At 30.5% G+C, this 21,721-nt stretch overlaps 2 protein-coding genes and 1 long non-coding RNA gene across 3 annotated transcripts; 2 read left to right on the top strand and 1 right to left on the bottom strand.

Moving 5' to 3' along the window:
- The first annotated feature begins 3,347 nt into the window (after window positions 1-3,347).
- Window positions 3,348-5,803, top strand: LOC123263871. Its single transcript, XR_006509242.1, has 3 exons — window positions 3,348-3,398; window positions 4,781-4,932; window positions 5,632-5,803. It is a non-coding gene; the product is annotated as an uncharacterized LOC123263871 (long non-coding RNA).
- A 61-nt stretch (window positions 5,804-5,864) lies between these two features.
- Window positions 5,865-12,699, bottom strand: LOC123263838. Its single transcript, XM_044726870.1, has 5 exons — window positions 12,612-12,699; window positions 11,636-12,556; window positions 11,478-11,549; window positions 6,025-6,114; window positions 5,865-5,949 (listed from the first exon to the last, which is right to left on the bottom strand). Exons 2-5 carry the CDS (start codon window positions 12,533-12,535, stop codon window positions 5,872-5,874), a joined length of 1,140 nt encoding a protein of 379 aa, XP_044582805.1. The 5' UTR covers window positions 12,536-12,556; window positions 12,612-12,699; the 3' UTR covers window positions 5,865-5,871.
- A 6,115-nt stretch (window positions 12,700-18,814) lies between these two features.
- Window positions 18,815-21,272, top strand: LOC123263840. The gene is made up of 3 exons (XM_044726872.1): window positions 18,815-19,963; window positions 20,038-20,127; window positions 21,207-21,272. Exon 1 carries the CDS (start codon window positions 18,900-18,902, stop codon window positions 19,896-19,898), a length of 999 nt encoding a protein of 332 aa, XP_044582807.1. The 5' UTR covers window positions 18,815-18,899; the 3' UTR covers window positions 19,899-19,963; window positions 20,038-20,127; window positions 21,207-21,272.
- The last annotated feature ends 449 nt before the right edge of the window (window positions 21,273-21,721 follow it).

Genomic DNA, 21,721 nt, shown 5'->3' with positions numbered 1-21,721 from the left:
CATGGAAGGGGTCCAGGGGCGAAGCCCCGGCGGTGGGGCGGAGCCCCAGTCAAGAAAAAATACAATTTAAAATTATTATTTAAGTAAAGATATTAAAAAAAATAATTAGTGTTATGAAAATAACAGAATAATTTTTATTATAACTTTAAATAATAATTTTGATAAATATTAATAGTAATTATAAGCATTCATTTAATAATAATTATGGATAATCTTAATGATAATATTAGATGATAATTTTAATATAAGAATAATTTTAGTGACTTAATTTAAAATTATCATAACTAATAATTTAAAATTATTATTTAAGTAAAGATATTAAAAAAATTAATTTTGTGTTATAACTTCAAATATTCATATTGATAAATATTAATAGTAATTATAAGTATTCATTTCATAATAATTATGGATAATCTTAATAATAATATTAGATGATAATTTTAATATAAGAATAATTCTAGTAACTTGGTGATTTAACATATTTTATGTAAATCAACCTTTTTTTGGTACAATATGATAATTTTTGAAATTTTCAAACTATAACATTATCACTAAACATTATCATAAATCACATTATCACTAAATTACATTATTTTTATTATAATTATAGTATATTGTACTAATGACGCAACATGAAGTGCTGACGGAAAAAGTATGTGTTAAAGAGAAGAACGTACAATGCGTGAGAGCCGATGTAGGCACTATTGCGCGTGCGCGTTCATTTATTCCGAGCATAGAAACTGCTGCTTTATTCCGGCTGCAAGCGGAAGGTATTTGAACTTCGGGTTAGGCAGAAGAAAAATTATATTTTTGAGCTCGAAGAGCTCAAAAACGTAATAGGTGTAGGTATGTGCGCTTAAGTATGAAATGAGCGGGAAGTTGCAGGGATGGCCTTTAGGGTCAACCGTTTTCCTAATTTTTTTTCTTTTAATTAATATTAATATCAATAATATGATTTAGAGTCCCCATCAACAATATTATATTAAATTTACAATAACTAGAAAATCAAACGCGCTGTCAAAATGTTTATTGTCGACAATTTAATTAATCAATATTTTTACAAATTTAACTCATTAATATTTAACCGTTGTCATAGTAACCGTTGCTATGGTAACTGTTGCTATAGTAACCGTTGCTATGGTGATAGCTGCTATGGTAACCGTTGCTATGGGAGCCTTTGCTATGGTAATCGTTACGATAGCAACGGTAACAATGACAATGGCTACCATAATAACCGTTGCTATGATAACCGTTGTCATAGTAATCGTTGCTATGGTAACCGTTACCATAATAATCATTGTCATAGCAACCGTTGCTATAGTAACCGTTGCTATGGTAACTAATGCTATGGTAACCATTGCTATGGTAACTGTTGCTATGGTAACCGTTGCTATGGTAACGATTGCTATGGTAACCGTTGCTATGGTAACTATTGCCAAAGTGGTCACTAAAGCAACGAAAAGCGACAACAATGAAAACATCACATCAACTTTTTAATAAAGGATCATAATAATGTAAATAGCCGATTGGCGTTAGTGTATTAAATAAATAAATAAATATTCTATATCTAATATATTTTCATCTTAACCAAAAATTTTCATTTCAAAATCAATATAAAAATAAAAATCATCAGAATTTTTTTTAAATGAACAGCACATCGATTATCGCAAACAATATCTACATAATCCAACAGAAATAAAATTAATATTGATATTACTCAGTTTGCATCAAACACTTGATACTAAAATTTAAATTTTCCAAATGGCTTGACAAGTATTTACCCTCAAAAATGCAGAAAATATGTTCAAAATTTTTTTTTGGCAATCAAATATTTATAAGTACTTGTAAAATATTATTTTCTTACTCTCCTAGCCGAAAGTACGCTCTTCCTGGCAGCAATTTACTCCAGGAAGAGCAACTTTTATGGCCTGCTCTAACGCATGCGCGCTACGCATATTTTCTGGCTCGGCAGCACAGAATCTCGCTTTCTTTCGTATTTTTATGGCGCGACCGGCCTATACAGCGAGTTTCAACTGTATATATAAAAATCACAACATCGTCTGTATGTAATATGTCAGCGCATAAACTAATCAAAAAATGTCAAAAAAATAAAAATAATTTTTAACTAGATCATTGTTAATAAACTATTTAATAATAATACTGCACAAATAATTTATATAAAAAGTTTAAAAAATAAAACATAATAGTTTTGTGAATTTTATCTGCTTTTTTTTTATATTTTGATAGTTAGTAAAGCAATGTTCATAAAACGATCCATGTACTCTACAAACTTGTAATAATTTGATTTCAATCTTTCTTAGCCGTCGATTACTAATTAAAAACTAATTTTTAATCAACTTAAAAAAATAAATTCTGTAATTAGAATGAGTTTAAATATTTGTGACAAATTCTGTGCATGATATCACTCTTAATCAGAGCATTTGTTAGTAAAGTTTAAAATAACATTTTTTTTCAATTTATTAACTTTTATTTTTTTTTTTTAGACCCGCCCCGACCAGCAAAGCCTCGGCTTTGCAAAAGTCGGGCGACGCCCGCCTCACGCCCGGCAAAACCTCGGCTTCACCTCGGTTTTGCAAAACCCCTTCCACGGGGTTACGTACTTTCGGCTGGAGAGCGAGAAAAATAGTATACAACCCATGACCAAAATGTTGGATACCCTGACGTATGTGATATGATGGCCGAGGCGTAGCCGAGGAAATCCAACTTTCTGGCCTTGGGTTGTAATATACTATAAAAATATCTCGAAAATATGTAAGGTTTACTACTTGGCTCCTTATGTTAATTAATTATGTATTTGGGGCGGCTTATCGCAGAAACTCAGTATTTACACTGTAAATCGAAGTGTTTTAAAAGTGACTACAAATGGACATTTAACATGGGAAATTAAAACACATGAAAGTGTTTTAAAAGTGACTGGAATGCTTCACGATAGGAACAAAACACTTTATGTGTGTTTTGTTAAAACACTTGGATTTACAGTGTAATGTTATTAATTTTTAAGCAATGTATTAGGATATGATAAAAAAATTATATACTTCGCTAAGTTTTTCTTTATTGCTGATCAATTGGATTATTTCATACCTTATGAATTTGATAAGCGAATATTTAAACTGGAAATTTAAATCAGACTTGTTACAATAAATTGTCACTCAAGTCCCGAGCACTTTTTCGTAAGTTTTCTTTTTATGCTTTTTACTATATTTTACAATATAAAATGTAAAATTATAGAAGTGAAGACATTGAAATAATAATTTTAATTGATTTGCAGCTTAAATGCGTCAGCAAAATCGACAAACATGCGACTTACTAATTTGTTTATTATTTCTATTGGAATTTTGTCATTCCATATTGTGAGTGATGCTGACATAATTCCAAATGTAAGTATTCAATTATTAATTTACACGACTCATGATGCCGAAGCATCAGAGAGTGCTTTACGATCGAACAAATATTTTTCGCCTCATTTCGGCGACTATTTTTATAATAATACTCTTGTTAGTTTCGAAACTTTTCTAAACGAAAATTAGAAGTTGAATAACCTAAAACAATGTTGAAATTTAGTTAAAATTAGAGTGTTTCCACGAACTACGTGCAAGTCCTTCTAATAAATTTTATCTCGGGTTTCTTCGGCTTCTTTCGGATTTACCACATGATCAACTCCTTTGGTAACTGAGAGTTCAGAAAAATTCTAACCTGATATTTAAAAAAAAAAATGTTGTTGGTATTTTGGACGACTGATGATAAGAAGAATCAGAGAGTGGTTTACGATCGAACAAATTTTTTTCGCCCCATATTTCGGCAACTATTTTTATTATTATACCCTTGTTAATTAACGAAATCAAGATATTTAGCATACTATTGTCTCGATTATTTAATGGAGATTAATTTTATACTTTTAAAAAATTTATTTAGTGCAATAGAAACGGAACAAAAACATCAAAATAGTTTAAAAAATTTTCCCGTCCGTCAAGTATGAACTTTGTAAACACTGTAGCTTGCCAAAAAATCCATTAACTCAGTCAAATCTTTTTTTTTTAATTCTTTGAAGGAATTGCAGGCCCCCTACCGTGGATGGCTATGTAACTCAGTGTCGTTTAATTGCAATTAATAAAATAAAAAAACCAAAAGACTGTATATCTGTATATATTGGGTACATTTATTTTTCTTATCGTGTCTTATTTATAAAGCATTGTATTTTAATCAAAAGCCTCTAATTAGGCGAGACTTAGAAATTCTTGAGCCTCGCCTACGCCGAGGAGATATTCGTCAAGACTATCTTGAGTTACCGGTTTATCATTCAGCGAAGTATGAAAAATGATTCTTGATATCTGCGCTTAAAATCTGGAATCAATTACCAGCTGATTGTACGACGTTACCAACGTTTATGGATCTTCGAACTGCTTATTATGAATATTTTTTACAATCTGATAGATCATAATATGTATTCATTGTATTAGAATTGAGTGATGATTGAGTGATTGAGTGACTGAGTGTTTAACACACTATATTATATATACTACTTTATATGTATACTTTATATATACTACTTAACACACTACTTTATATATTATATTAAGATTTTTTGTATCAATTTTGGATGGCCGCAAGGAGTTTCGACTTCATGGTCAATTAAATAAATAAATAATAATAATAATAATAATAATAATAATAATAATAATAATAATAATAATAATTTATCCTACTAGAGGCGCCTAAGAATTAACGTCCTATTACAACTGTTTTAATATTGATTTTTTAGAACACAAAGCTTAACTCACCTCAAGTTCAAAATAACTCAATTGATAATACAATTGAAAAATTAACTGAGGATGAAATCAAGTAAGTAAGGAATACCTGGATGTTATCCATCCAAGATTATGCGGTTGAATTTGGAGATGATATTTTGCTGAGGTAATAAAAATTTATTTTTTATTAAACATTTAAACATAAAAAAAATTATTAAGTGATGAACTTTTACTTTGAAAAGTTAACAAATAAATTAATTAATTAATTTATTCATAATTAATAATTATTAATAAATAATTAATAATTATCATTATTAATTAATAATTATTTTAATAATTAATAATTATTATTAATAATTAATAATTATTATTAATAATTAATAATTATTATTAATAATTAATAATTATTATCAATAATTAATAATTATTAATTAATAATTAATTAATTAATTAATTAATTGATTAATAAGAGTGCTTTTGATCTTTTGCAAATTTAATGCAGAAAAGATCAAGGCCAACTTGGTGTGAACCTGCAGCATATTTTTTAAATAAATTTTTAATTATTTAAAAAATTAACTTTGATAACGATAATGACACTTGAAAAAAATTTTTTTATCATATTTCGTGTTATATTAATTATGTCAGCTAATAATTGACATAATTAACTAAATATTTTATTGATTCTTAATTTATGCCGCTTAGTTATTAAATGAAAAATATTTTTTTATTTTTTTTAATTATAATTAATAAATCATGTTTTATTATTTTAATTTTTTATAAATTAAATAAATAATTGCTTAAGCTATTTTTAATTAAATATGGGCTTGATAGTCAAAATATTAAATTTATTATTGATAATTTTTAGTTTTAACCCAAAATCCATTTGGTATCTTCAGTGTAGTGCTTGTACACTAACTCCAGAGCGTTATTTCAATTACCGGATGCAGCGAAATAATATTCAGGTTACGAGTATACTATAAATACAATTGGGCGCCATTGGATTCTTGATTTGCGCGAGAACAAAGGAAAAAATTGGAATTATTTTAATGAATTTTAATTCAAATTTGAATTCAAATTTTTTTTTATGTATTAAAGTTAATTAAAATTAATTTTCATCGTCTTCCTGAGAGTCATGTTGGAATTGGAATAAAATTACCAAATATGTAGCAGTCGTACTGATAATCTGTAATAATGAAGTTGATTAGAAAAAATTGTTACTAAATTTAATCATGATTAAAAATTAATAATTAGAATTTACCGTGTGAAGTAGAGTGCAATTAATAGGGAAGAAATTGTAAGCTGTAAATTGATTGTTTCTTGTAAGTAACGTCATTGAAAATCTTTTGATCTGAAATTGATCAATAAGATAGTTATTCAGATAAATTATCAAGAATTTAAAGTCCCGTGAAAAAATTTTTTATACGACCGCAAATGGTCTCATCGGAATATTTAATATACAGAGTCACGTGAGGTAACTGTGCTTAGCAGGTTAGTATGCGCAACCCCTTGATTTATGAATCGAAAGGGGGAAGTTTGTGATATGTGTAGGCAAATTAAAGGTTTGTTGGTGGAAAATTAGCTTATGCAAGAAAAACCAACGTGGTATCATTAGTTTACTGAAAAAATAAAATATTAACAATCTGGTGGCGTAAAGGTTTAATTTTCTGTCACGACAAAGATTGTCACACTGTACTAAGGATAGTAACTAAAGTAAAGTCATTATTTTTCTGTCAATAATGTATCTGAGCTTTTTATTTAGCATAACATTCCAAGTTATGTTGTAACGTGGCTGGTCTCGACTGTTCGTAAAGTGAAATAAATCTTTATTATAAAATAAAAATTATCTAAATTTTAATTTAATAATTAATTACGAACTGGGCCGAAAAGACACGCTCGTTACACCCGGAGTGTAACCAACTCGAAGCCGTAGCTTATAAGAGTCGATGCTGCTCCAGATGCCTGTAGCTTTAGATTTTACGGCGGACCAAGCCGATAGCTTTCAAAGCTACAAATAGCTAAATTGATTTAATTCGCGTTAGGAATATGGTCTAGGGCAATTCGTGGGTGGTGATACTCGTTGAAAGATAGATTCAGCTCCGACACAAAACCAATCTTTGCTGCGTACTGCTCCGCTGATCGCTTAAGATGGAAAAATAGAGCTAAATGGTCGTCAAAATACAAATATTGAAAAATACAGCTTAAAGTAAGTTCAATACCGCGTCCAATTCTTACCAATATACCACCTGACTTACAACAGGTACTACTACCACTTCGATGTGCTTTAACGTTGTCCAGCGGTGATAGATTCCTCGTGGCTGTAGCTGGGCCGGTTACTGGGTCAGGAACAGGCGAATAATCGAGGTGACCGATAAACCAGGATCTTCCTCGAACAATGAAACGACGATTTCCTTAACAAAATGGCTGACTACTCGAGACCTCTTGTGTACACGACATGCCAAGCTAATTTATCTTGTATATGCGTCGTATTATTTAATTAATGTACGACATACTCCTTGTTAAATGATAATCGGAGTCGTATCGTACTATTGTAGATTAAAATGCCGATATTATTTAATAAACGGTGTAAATTAATAAAATACCGAAAATTGCGTTGTAACACGGTAAAAATAATTATTTATATTTTAACAAATATATCAATTACAGAAGTATACATTATGAAGGTTGAACAAAAACTGAATGCACGCGGCTTCCGCGTACATTAATTAACATTGAGAAGTGGGGAGACGTCTAGCTCCACTCTCAAACGATTTTCGTACATTAGCGATTATCGCCTAATTTCTAATCAGATTTTACATGTTATCTACTGATGATATTTGCATCAGGTGGTAAATTGGTGTTTGCCTAATGTGAGCCAACTGGCCACGTTGCAATGTTATGTCCCAATATAGTTATGTAAGTATTATTAAAATCAGTCTTCTTAGGGCATTAAAAATCCTCTTAGTTCCCTTAGTTGCTTCAATTAACCCCACACGAGTAAGCACACTTACCCTTAGTACGGGGAAAGTGTAAGCATTTAGAATCATTCGGATTAATCCGTTTTTTTCCGAAGTGTTAAAGTTTTAGACTTTATTTATTAATTTAATTATTACTTAGATAAATACTCTATCAGAGACATATTTTTATTTTCCCTTGATGCTTATCGTTTAATTTAGACACTAGTTTTAATGGTTAAGTGCTTTCACTTGCCCCACATCACTCTATTATTGTATCCATCAACCATAAAACTGCGTGCTGTTTTATTATAAAATTCCAGAGCTTTTACAAAAGTATCATATTGTTAATTATTAAAACTGCAATATAATTTTGCCCAAAAATATTCTAGCGCATCATCAATAATTACAATGTTTTGCGCTACGATAGTGATTTGCAAAATTACTATAACATTTTACGATAAAATTTCACTGTCTTTCACAGAACTGTGGATCAGTTAGATTACCTAAATTAATACTCTATCAGAAAAATATTTTTATTTTCCTTTCATGCTTGTTTAATTTAGACACTAGTTTTAATACTTAAGTGCGCACACTTGCCCCACATGATTCTTATCAGCAAAATTTATAATCATCATACCTGAGCCAGTAATTCATTGCAGTCAACAGAACGATTCATCAGTTTATAAACCATTGTATCAACCAATTCCATCTAAAAAACCAAGTACTAAATTATAATTACCTAAAAAAATTTTAATTATAATTAATAAATTAATTGGAACCTCATTGGTAAGAGCAGTAATGTTGATAGTCAAAATTACTATCGGAAGCAATTCCATACACAAATACTGAATTGAATTACATGTCAGTAAGAGTGTATACTCTTCAGTATAATAAACAAAAGGTTGTAATAAATAATACGATGTATAAACAATAGACCCACAGAAGTACGTCGTAATTAGAAATATCGGAAACGAGTAAAACTCTGATATTTCCTGAACTATTTCATAAAGTAAGTTGTATAAATTCTTCAATTGCAGAAATTCGTTTATCATTCTGACCTCATTAAAAGGCGCAATATTATTAGTAAGAGTTTCTAATGCAGAATTTAAATCACTAAATCGTTTTTTTAATAAATTGGCGATTAATCCGTACTGAATAATGAACCAGCTGCCGATAAAGCAGGAAATGTTTATACTTATCCAAATGAAATTTGTGAATATTGCAAATACTAACTCGTCGGTTATCATAATACTGATCCATAGCAACGCATTGACACCAAAATAAACCAAAATTACACTTTTTACGGAACATTTTATTCTAATTCCGGAAATTTTTGACATTTTATCGATTTCAATTAAAATTTGATGGATTTTTATCACTAATTTTTGCTCTAAGCTTATAAAAATCCATATGCTTATCAAAACTATGCCACCAATTATAGACTTGGATGTTATAAGCGTTAAGACGAAGTCGGTCCGATTTGGAAAATCAAAATTGGAAAGTGCTTGCTTGGAATAACAAGTTAAAGAAAGCCCGATGAATATCAACAAGCAGTTATAAATATTTCCTATTTTAGAGTAAGAAACTTGAATTTTTGAAGAAAGGTTAGTGTTTGTAATTGAAAAGGGAGCTAAGCCGATTAATTTTGAAAAATAATACAGAATTTTGAACCACTGAATTTCTGACATTGTTAAAATAATACTTTAGTCACTTTTGAGAGCTGGGAATAATGAATAGTGTGAGTACGCACGTGTTCATTAAGTATTCAGTCATAACAAGGCTAAGATGTAGGGGTTGATTATTGTTAATTCGTTGTTTAGATGACGGATAGCGGATTGATTTTATCTTATAGAGTTAAAATTTGTAAAAAATTAGCGGCTTTTAAATTATATGCGGCTTGTATTGGTATGATAATAAAAGTAGGTTAATAGGATAATTGTAGGGGAAGTTTGCTTGTCTAGAAAGTGTTTGTATGATTTTTTAGTGTGATAGAATAATAAAGATGGTATCATTATAACGATGATAGGCTGAGTGTCTTGATCTATTATTTTGAAGTAATTATCTTGTTTGAGATATGGTTTCAGTCTATTTATTTTAATAAAATAGTTATTTGTTTGTTGTTAAAAAATCTTTCTTTAATACTTTAAAATGATATATTTAAGTAAAATCACATTTTTTAACTATAAACAAATGTGATATTTTAATTTTGGTAAAGAAATCATGCTTTGTAATATAGTAAATAATATCTGAGATGTTTTTAGGGTCATCAAAGCAATCAGGATCACTTTATTTATATAATTTCTATTAGGGTAATTTATAATAAACTAAAATAATTAGCTAACAGCTGGATTTTTATAGTTTTTTTCCATTATTAAATTCATTTTAAATTTATCTATGTATATTAAATTAGTGAATTATGTTAGGCTTTGGATAAAGGCATTAAAATTAGGATAACTCAAATAGCAAAAGTACCCACTCAAATGTCTTATGATTTATTTCAAAGGAGAGTTGTTAACTATTAAAAAATGTTATTTTAATTAAATAAACAGGCGAATAAAATGAAATAAACCAAAACAAAATAGATTTAGTTAAAAGTGATCCATATTTAAATAAACCAAATATTTGTAACATTAAATCCCTATCTCCAAACCACAATATGGAAGGTGCACGCGTTAGCGCACACCTTAATGTTATTATGGAATAATATATTTTTTTATGCTTATGGTATATTTGACTAATCACCCTGATAACATGTGCTTCAGCAAGATTCAGGTGCCAGTGTCTTGAGCCAAACCTCTAGTTGCTAGTATCTTTTTCTACTTATGGGTCTTGCTCAAGTTCATGTAGAAAGAACTGGTTCAACATTGATATATAACTAGCTCAAGACATCTTGTGCAAGAATATGAGACAAATCTAATGCAAGGTGCATTGAAAAACTTTCTGATGCATTTTTTGAATCAGAAACTCACAACAGAGACTTACCCATGACTTGCTCAATATTTGCTCAGGATCCGTAATTCTCAGTAACTTGTTCATTTCTAAAGCATTTGTCAACCAAAAACTAACAGCAAATGTTGAAGCGTGACTTGCTCAAGATTTGCTCAAGATGCATCATGCATTATATATTTTATAGCACTTTTTCCCCTCCACTACTTGAAGATCTATTGATTCAGTGGTGCTCATTTTAAAATAATTTTGTCTTGATTGATAAAACAGTAGGTCTATACTCTAAAAGGTTAAGCTTAATGAGATCCACTGATCCTATAGTAAATATAGGAGGGGTAGAATGATAAGAACGATCATTCGAAAACATTTGATCTTGAGCTGAACTTGAGCAAGTCTTGCACAAGTATATTCAGCATGCTTCTGGTGTCAGTCTTTCTCAAGAATTTATATAGTTAGTTTATCGATAAGCATCTTCAGATTTTCTAAATTTTCTTACACAATTGTTGAGCTATAATCTGGCCGAAAGTTCTTGTACAAGGCTTGTTCAAGACTTGTCAATTGAATTTGCTACAAGTATCTGAAGCAAGACCCATAGGTAGAAAAAGACACTAACAACTATCGAAATTGAGACCAGACTTGCTCAAGCCTTGAAAAAGATTGCTATATGGGCACATTACGAATAAATTGGCTTCACATATTTTTCATCTCAATTTTATATTGAGATTTCAAAATTCAATATTAAAATTTTTTCACGGATACTTTAGAACAAGAATAAAACTCAAAAAAAATCATTTTTTTTAATGTACAATACCTCTAGCAGCACCTCTGTATTGTCCATACATCTATCCATAATATTGTAAATAACTGTATTAATTCCCGGTATCTAAACAAACAAAATCAATGATCTATTATTAGTTTTAACAAATACCAACAATTATTAATCAACCGTTAAGATTAATGATTCCAAACCTCATTAGTAAGTGCAGAAATGTTGACACACAGAACAACTATCGGAAACATTTCCATGCACAAGTACAGTGTCGAGTTAATTGTGAAAAAGTACGTGTAATTCTTTATGTCATGGATAAACGGACTGAACAAGTAATATGTAGTATAAACGATCGTCCCGCAAAAATACGTGATAATAATAAAGGTAAGAAAGGAGAAGTAGCTTGAAATTTCAATGGTCATTTCATAAAGCTGATTGTACAAGTGCTTAAAGCGCCGAAAGTCTTCTAAGATGATCTTTTCGTCCAAAACTGACACCATAAAATTTCCAGCTAGATTCCGGAATGAATTGTTGACTTCTTTGAATCTATTCTTCTGCAAATTCGCCATCAAGCCGTATTGAATCATGAACCAGCTTTCAATAAAGCGTGGCAAGCCCATGATCAGCCAGGTTGATTTGAAAAGACTGTCCAAGGCCAACATGTCACTGATCATGATGCTGATCCACAAAAATAAGTTTATGCTGCAGTATATTATTACAATCTTCTTTAATGAATTATAGGTTGCATGTTTTAGGTCCTGAGATGTCAATTTGTCAACTTCGATAAGTTTGTGGTAGATTCTCAATGCGCTTTCTTGCTTTAAGCAGATCGCCGTCCAAAAATATATCAAGCTGATAAGGCCTAGGAGAGCTTTTACAAGTAAAAATTCTGGACTGAGGTCTGACCTTACAGGAAATTCAGAGTTTAGATACTTTTTGTAGGTCTGAAAGCTTAAATACAACCCAAAAATTATTAACAGGCAATTGTATAAATTGCCATTTTTAGAATAGTGAACTCTGATGCTTGATTGATATTTATTTACTGCAAATGGAGCTAAGCCGATTAGTTTGAAGAAGAAGTAGACAATTTTTAAAAACATTTTTTACGGCTGATAGAATATCTGTAAAAATGCAAAATGATTTTTAAAAGAAAAAAAAAAATAATTAATTTCTTACAGAGTATTTTATAATTTTTTTTGAATTATTGGCGCCGAATTTTCTTGTCAAATGCGCGCGCGTAAAAAAATCTAGTGATATGATTGGTCGATCTCATTTTAACTTGATTAAGTGGCGCGATAGTTTTCACGTGAGAGAAATAAGAAAAGTTATTTTGTTTTTGTACGTGTGTATCGTTGTGAATTTAAATAAAAATTTATTTAAAAAAAACTACGTAAACTAGGCTACTGATATATTAAATACGGCAGCAGATAATCGAATTCTGGAACTTATAAAAAAAGCCCGGTCTCGATACATCTATTTTGTTCGGGAGATCGTGTTTACATACTAAATCAGCGTACAGACATCCGGACGTCCACGTAAAATTTTTTTCCAAACGTTTTTATTTAAAAGTACTAACATTTAATTATTTTTATAAACTATAAGATGGATTAATTAAAGTGTTTTCTCGAGGTACGTCTACTCATATTATTGTATAAGTGCAATATGCTTGTGATAGAGGCATTTTAAGATCACAAAATTGCTTGACCTTGACGTGTCGGGAGTAAAGCGCTACCTCGACCGCTTCGCGTTATGAGGCCTGCAAAAATTTTTTTTCACTCAAGTAAAATCTATAAATGTATGAATGAAATCACTTAAATGTTAAAAAAGTATAGAATCATTACCTGCAAATAATTAAAATTTCGTTTCTCACTTTCAAAAAAATTATAGTGTTTTCACTAACCTGCTTCATTGTAATTAACCTTTCAACAATAGTTCCGATTTTTATTTTCTTAATTAAATATTTAGATAAAACAGATATACGTTCCTCTCCAATATAACTTATCGTTAAATCGCCAATATGATGACAAAAAAGTATTACTTCTAGCACGCGACCTATAATCATCGATTTTAACAAATTTTAAACGTACTTAGAATGCAGTTATGACTACTAAACAACAAAAAAAGCTGAAGTTATATGCGATAAAGCTTATTTACTTAAACATATCCGTAAAATACTTCAGTACAATTTAGGTATTTCTAAACAACACAATTGCATTAGTTTAAGTAACTATTGATAAATAATTATATCGATAATATTTTAATAAGTATTTTTCTATCGTGTTAAACAAAAAATTATTAGACTGAAAGGTGGCTAAATGCTCATTTAATTATGAACTATTAATAAAAAAAAAAATGTGAAAAAAAAAAAATATAAAACAGTTAAAATAGAACGATAATGCTTAGGCGCCTCTAGTGAGATAAATGTACACAATATATAAAGATATACAGTCTTTTGGTTTTTTTATTTTATTAATTGCAATTAAACGACACTGAGTTACATAGCCATCCGCGGTAGGGGGCCTGCAATTCCTTCAAAGAATTAAAAAAAAAAAACATTTGACTGAATTAATGGATTTTTTGGCAAGTTACAGTGTTTACAAGATTCATACTTGACGGACGGGAAAATTTTTTAAACTATTTTGATGTTTTTGTTTCGTTTCTATTGCACTAAATAAATTTTTTAAAAGTATGAGATTAATCTCCATTAAATAATCGAGACAATAGTATGCTAAATATCTTGATTCCATTAACTAACAAGGGTATAATAGTAAAAATAGTTGCCGAAATATGGGGCGAAAAAAATTTGTTCGATCGTAAACCACTCTCTGATGATTCCTATCATCAGTCGTCCAAAATACCAACATTTTTTTTTTTTTTAAATATAAGGTTAGACTTTTTCTAAACTCTCAGTTACCAAAGGAGTTAATCATGTGGTAAATCCGAAAGAAGCCGAACAAACCCAAGATAAAATTTATTAGATGGACTCGCACGTAGTTCGTGGAAACACTATAATTTTAACTAAATTTCAACATTGTTTTAGATAATTCAACTTCCAATTTTCGTTTAGAAAAGTTTCGAAACTAACAAGAGTGTTATAATAAAAATAGTCGCCGAAATGAGGTGAAAAATATTTGTTCGATCGTAAAACACTCTCTGATGCTTCGCATCATGAGCCGTGCAAAATAAAAAAAAAACCAACCAAACATTAATTAAATAATGGTGATGCTATTTAACCAGACTTTTCTCAGTGCAAAATGTTTGAATCAATCTACTTAATATTTTTCGGGATCGTTGGACTAACCCCCATCAAACTTGATCAACCCCAATCATCACTAAAACTCTTCAAGTACTCTCAATCTCGAATTGGTTACTTCTACCTAATTTTTCTAATAATTCTAACCTTTGGCTTGAGTGTCCTCTTCTTTATGCATTTAAAATCCGAAAATATCGTCGCTGAAAATCCGCTGACACTAAAACTTAGAATATCAATGCGAGTCGCGCGAACTTTGACAATATTTGTGATCTGGTTAAATTGTTGCTTCAAGTCATCGCAGATAGTGGACACAGCGAATAGCTACGTGCGGATGAACACCGAAGCGGTCAAGATCTACGACGACATTAGTAAATCCAAATTTAAAACCAAGCATATCATTTTTTACATCCTAATTGTGGCTCACCTGATATTGTTGGTTTTAAGCATCACTACTTCGTACCTCTGCAACGGAATTTTCGACATCCGAATCCTGACTAATGTCTTCGATTTTGTAATCTCGCTGCATATTTTTCAGTACGCAACTATATTAGCGGTGATAAAAACCAAATTTGAAAGCATGCGCTTGAAATTAGCCGAGCTGGCGGAAGTTTATAACGCACTGCAGGCGTATGTAATTGTTGAAAAAGATAAATATTTGAAGATACTTCTGCAAGTTAAGACTATCAGGCACAACCATGCTGCGCTTGCAGATATCTGCGATAGTATTTCGGAAATTTTTGGAATTTCAGTACTTTTTTCATTGGCGTATGTTTTTGGAACAACTGTACATTACTCTTACTTTGTAATTTCACAGAATTTTGTTCATCCCAATAGAAAATCTATAGTGTATACTATAGATACTGTTATACCTCTTGTCAGGTTCATCGTTTCAATCACGGCTTTTTGTGTTCTAGCAAACGATGTAGGAACGCAGGTAAGGAAATACTTTTTTTTGCCCTCCGGGCGGAAAGTGGCAACTTTCGTCCCGCTGCGCTAAACTAAGTTGCCGCTTTCCGCCTTCGTCGGACAAAAAAATAGTATACACTCCTCGGGAAGTAAATAAGAAAGCCTCAGATCACATGTTTGTTGACCTCGGCTTCGCCTCGGCCAACAATTACATGTGATCTGAGACATTTCTTACTTTACTTCCCTAGGTGTGTAATATACTATTCTCTCTTCCGTGTGGAAAGTATCATTTTTCGTCCTACTGTGCTAAACGAAGTTTTTCGCCTTCATCGAGAAGGCGAAAAATATTCCTGACAAAATATCCCCGGACAAAATATCACTACACTGTTAAAATTTTTTGTAAAATTACAATCATATTACAAAACAAATGATATATAAAATTACAAATCAGTGTATAGCAATGCGAAATAAAATACAATTCATGTAATTTTCCAATATCTGTCAGGAAATCTACCAAGATGTATTGTAATTTTACAATCTTCTTGTATAAACCTAACACGCATTGTAATATTGCAGAACCGTTGGTCAATTTTTAAGAAAAAGCTTTTTAATTTTGCAAACATTATTTGTGATCTGATTCGTGTGACCGAAAAATAGTAAACACATCCCTCGTGGCTTTTAAAATACCGTAAATTTTCGGTATTAATGCGTTTACCATAAATTAACCGTTATAATTCTGAAATAATACGGTATTTCTGTGGTAATTTTGGCTAGTTTTTTTACTATAGTTATACAGCTTTTTTACCGTACTTTTGCTGCAAAGTTCAGAAATAATACGATAAAATTACCGTAAAACTCTAGAACTTTTACCGTAAAAAATTTATGTATTAACTATAATATTACTATAATTTTACAATAATAAAATGGTATTTCTACAGTAAAAATACTAAAGATATACTGCAATTTTACCGCGTTTATACTGATATAATCAAAGATATAATGCTTTTTACCGTAAGATGGACGGTTGTGTTCATTACTCGGTGAGTCTTATTAGGTGACTGAGTAAATAGATACGGATAGTGTCTCTGATAGCTCAACTGGTAGAGCCTTTAGTACGTAACTAGATGATCCGGGTTCGAATCCCGGTCTGGACTAAAAAAAATGATAATAATAATAAAATCAGAGAAATTAATTTATCAACCTCTTAAAAATTATTCATGATAATTTATAATATTATAAAAAAAAATTTTAAGCTATTGAAAAATAGTAGTAAAGCAGCATATTTTTGGTATTTTGCCGGTAATAGAAAGTAGGGATCTTCTTTTCCGGTTTTTTGCTGCAATAGTGCTGCAGATATACAGTAAATATGCGGTACTTTTACGGTTTAAATGCTGTTAATATACCGTAATTTTTCTATTGTATTGCCGTAAATATTGTGAATTTATTTCGTAATAATTCGACAAAAAAACTAACTAAAATAACTGAAGTATTACGGTAAAAATACAGCATTTATATCGTATAAATACCGAATCTTTACGGTATTTCCAAAACCGTGAGGGTTCTTAGACATTGAATAAGAAATCCTTAGATCACATGATTGTTAACATTCATATGACCTGAGACATCTCTTACTTTCCTACTCTAGGTGTGTAATGTACTATATATTTGATAGATCATTTAATCATGACTGTTTTTTCGTTTAAAGATGAAGAAAATCATTGACGTTATCTACAAACTTTTGAATGTCCGCACCTTACACCGGGAAATTATCATCGAGGTATTAAAAAAATATTGTCATTTTCGTAATAAACATTCAAAGTCTTTATACAGATTTTTGATTTCAGTTAGAATTATTCGCTTACGGAGTATTAAGGCGGAAAATTTCTTTTGAAGCTTGCAGCATCTTTTGCGTTGACTGCGAACTTCTAAGTTCTGTAAGTAGTTATAATTATGAAATGTTGTTGAAATTTACCTATTTGATGAAATTAAAATTTCCAGATATTTAGTGTGACTGCGACCTACCTCATTCTTCTTATCCAATCAAACTAGATGTTAATATGCGCGCGCAAGCGCGCATCCGAATATAGAATTTGCATATATTTTCGTGCGTATGATATATTCAACCAATCACATCACGATTAATTTAACTTCACCATACATCCATCTCAATTTTATATTGCAATAATTCGTCAATAGAAAATAACTATGATTATTCCTTTGCTGAAATAATAATTTAAGTAGATCATAAAATAAAATGAATTATCCACAAAGCACAATTAAATTTATAAAAAAAATCTTGATTTAATTCTACAAATTCTTTTTCTAACCTGCTTCCAACAAACAATCCCTTCGTTCCACCTCCCCTTCCAAAAATGAGGAAGACCTCCACTATCTACACTTCTTACCAATTTCAATCTGTCCATCATGTTCTATCTGTTAAAAGAGAAAAATTTCTATTTCTATTTCAATCTTATATCGTCTTGAGTCATAAATTACCTTAAGATATCCATCACTGTTTGCCTTGAACCATCACCGATGACCTACACGATTTTACTTCACTCGTCCAGTGAAACTTCGACTTCTTATGAATAATTTAGCTGCAGAATAATTCCCTACTAGAGTGATTGCACATTTAGATACAAGAAAAATCTACCTTACAATCGGCAATTAACATTGACCGTACTCATTAACTACATCCATAATTGATTTTTCTATAATTAAATCAATACAAGGTTGAAGCTACGAATTGACCAAGTTATTAAAATGTTCTATCAATCATCTAAGTGAATACAGTCATCAAAGTAACAAAAAGTTTGGAAAATCCAAAAGTGCACGCCTCATAATCTCATTTTCTATAATAAAATTGATTGAAATAAAATAGAAAAACTATTTTTAAATCTTTCGCGCCATTGTCCACCCAAAAAAGAAAGGTACTGCGCATGTGTTGCAAACAAACCTTATTTACATAGATATAGATTAATAGATTTTTAGTTTATTGCTAATTATACATAAACTACATCGAATTAGACCACGATCTTCGAAAAATCTTCGTTTTAAAACATACTGAAGCGTATAAAAAATAAATTAACTTGATTATTTTTTTTATAATAATAAATAAATTATAATTTTTTTTATTTATTTAAAAAGCAAAATGCCTTTTAATAATGTCTCAAGTGATGAAGCTAATGTTTTTCCATGACATTTATGTGTAAATATTGTTCTACGAGTGCGATAAAAAATAAATAGAGACAGTTTTAGTCCAAGAAATCGATCGATTTTTGTAAGGTGAGTGTGGAGCTTCGCTTATGAGGTGTGCAATAATGAAAGTTCAATTCATGTATCTAACATTTTTCGGAATTTTTGGGCTTGCTCCCTTCAAGATAAGAGTCACTAAAAATCATCGACTCAAATTCTTCCGTTCAAAAATTGGAATCCTCTATGTAGTTTTTTTGATCCTCCTAATCGTAGGACTCAGCTCTTTATATTTTTGGACTATGCACTACACCCGAGTTCCTAATGAGAGTTCAACCACTAGAAAGATCAGAATATCTATGAAAGTTGCTGGAGCAGTGACGATAGTCATAATTTGGGCAAACTACTGTTTAAAGCACTCAAAAATGATCAAAACTGCTAACACCTTTATGTTGATGAACACCAAAATGGTTTACACCAATGAAATCAACAAATCTTGGAAGAAATATTCCGTATTTTACATTTTGGTCTTCTTGCACCTGATTCTAAACGCTGGAAATTTATACACAAGTTATCTGTCTTATCAAGAAAGGTTTGACATAAGAATGTTGACCAATGTCTTCGACTTTGTCATCTGCTTGCATATCTTGCAATATGCTATAATTTTGGGAATCATTAGGATAAAATTCGAGGAATTGCGCTTGAAACTTTCAGAGCTATCAAATGATTACGGAATTGAAAGATATGTCACTTTTGTGACTGTCAAAAAAAATAACACTACTTTGTTAAAGGTTTCGACAATTCGTCAAGGTTATGCCGTTCTTTTGGACGTTTGTGATGATGTTTCAAAATTTTACGGAAGTTCTATTCTTTTTTCGTTGACCTACGCCTTTGGAGTTACTGTCTACTATTCATACTATGCTTTGACGCACAGTATGATTTCAGCTGAAAAATCTTGGATTGATACCATCGATGCTATTTTACCACTTATCAGCGTTGTTATTGCAGTAACTGCCATTTGCATTCTAGCGAATAATGTAACTGATCAGGTTTGTTACTTTTTCAATTTTCACACCCCAAAAATTAACAATTTTTTTTTATACAGATGCTAAAATTTCCAGATGTTATTAACAAGCTGTTGGATGTCCGTTTTTTCCAGCGGGAAATCAAAACAGAGGTATTATGTTGCATGAAAACAATTAAAAACTTTGATACTAAAGAAAAAATGGGAAAAAAATTTTTTTTTTTCAGTTAGAAATTTTTTCATATCAAGTTTCACATAAAAAAATTATGTTTCAAGCTTGTAGTTTGTTTTCAATTGACTGTGGATTATTGCGATCAGTAAGTAATAATAATTATCCAATTTTACATTAGTAACCGATAAAATTAAATTTTTAATAAAAAAGTGAAGGTTTTTTTGGTATAGTAATTTTTTTCAAGGTTATTGTTGCTATGGTAACAATTTTTATAGCAACCGTTGCTATGGTAACAATTGTTATAGTAACTGTTGCTATGGTAACAATTTTTATAGCAACCGTTACTATGGTGACCATTTAGATGGTAACCGTTGCTATGGTGATCATTTAGATGGTAACCGTTGCTATGATGATCATTTAGATCGTAACTGTTGCTAAGGTAACCATTTACGTAACAACCGTTGGTGTGATAAACTGTTTTCATGGTAATAACTTCCATAACAATCATTGCTATGATAACAATTTCCATGGCAATGGTTTTTATGGTGATTATTTCCATCGTTACCGTTGCTATGATGATCATTTAGATCGTAACTGTTGCTAAGGTAACCATTTACGTAACAACCGTTGCTATGATGGCAACTGTTTTCATGATAACCGTTGCTATGGTAACAACTTTCGTAGCAACCGTTGCTATGGTAACAATTTCTATAGCAACCATTGCTATGGTAACAATTTCTATAGCAACCGTTGCTATAGTAACAATTTTCATGGCAACCATTGATGTAATAACTATTTCCTGAATAATTGTTGCTGTGATTACTAATTTAGAATTAATTGTTGCTATGACAACCATTTCCACGGCAACCGTTGCTATGATGACGATTACCATAGTAACCGTTGCTAAGGTAACTGTTAACGCAATTGCCATTGCTATGATAATTTTTTTATGGCAACCGTTGCTAAGGTAACAACTTGCATAGCAACCGTTGCTATAGTATCAATTTCCGTGGCAATCGTTGCTATGGTAACAATTTCCATGGCAACCATAGCTATAATAACTATTTCCAAGATAATTATTGCTGTGATAACTAATTTAGCCATAATTGTTGCTATGACAACCTTTTCCATAGCAACCGTTGCTATGAAACCACTTTTGATGGTAACCATTGCCAAAAAAACATTAAAAATGGATAATACCAACAAATAAATAACTTTTTACAGATATTTAGCGTGACTGCAACATATCTCATCCTTCTTCTACAAATGCAAAGTACTAAATAATAATAATAATAATAATAATAATAATAATAATAATAATAATAATAATAATAATAATAATAATAATAATAAGATCACTAACCGCCTTGTTGTGCGGAGTGGTCCAGCAGTAATGGATGGAGCTCAGGCTGGGCCCTCGGAGAATCGGACTCCGGGGACAACCCCCCTGAGCATTTAATAACATTTAATAACATAATAATAATAATAATAATAATAATAATAATAATAATAATAAGGAACAAATCAGAAAAACAATTCCACGTTATGAACCGTGCAAAAATCAATCAATCAACAAAAATTATTTTTCCAATCCATTGAATATACTACAAATCTTGAATAAAAATCTGACATACGTCAGAGATCTAAAAGCCGATCATTTTTCTTCTACTTTATGATGCTTTCTGTCATAGTTGAATTATTATTGATATTTTTTTCCTATTCCATTTTTAACACCTCAA

This window comes from Cotesia glomerata, linkage group LG4, assembly GCF_020080835.1.
Source record: "Cotesia glomerata isolate CgM1 linkage group LG4, MPM_Cglom_v2.3, whole genome shotgun sequence".
Lineage (NCBI taxonomy): Eukaryota > Metazoa > Arthropoda > Insecta > Hymenoptera > Braconidae > Cotesia > Cotesia glomerata.
The sequence above is the reverse complement of the archived record's forward strand: the minus strand, read 5'-3'. Positions and strand labels throughout refer to the sequence as shown.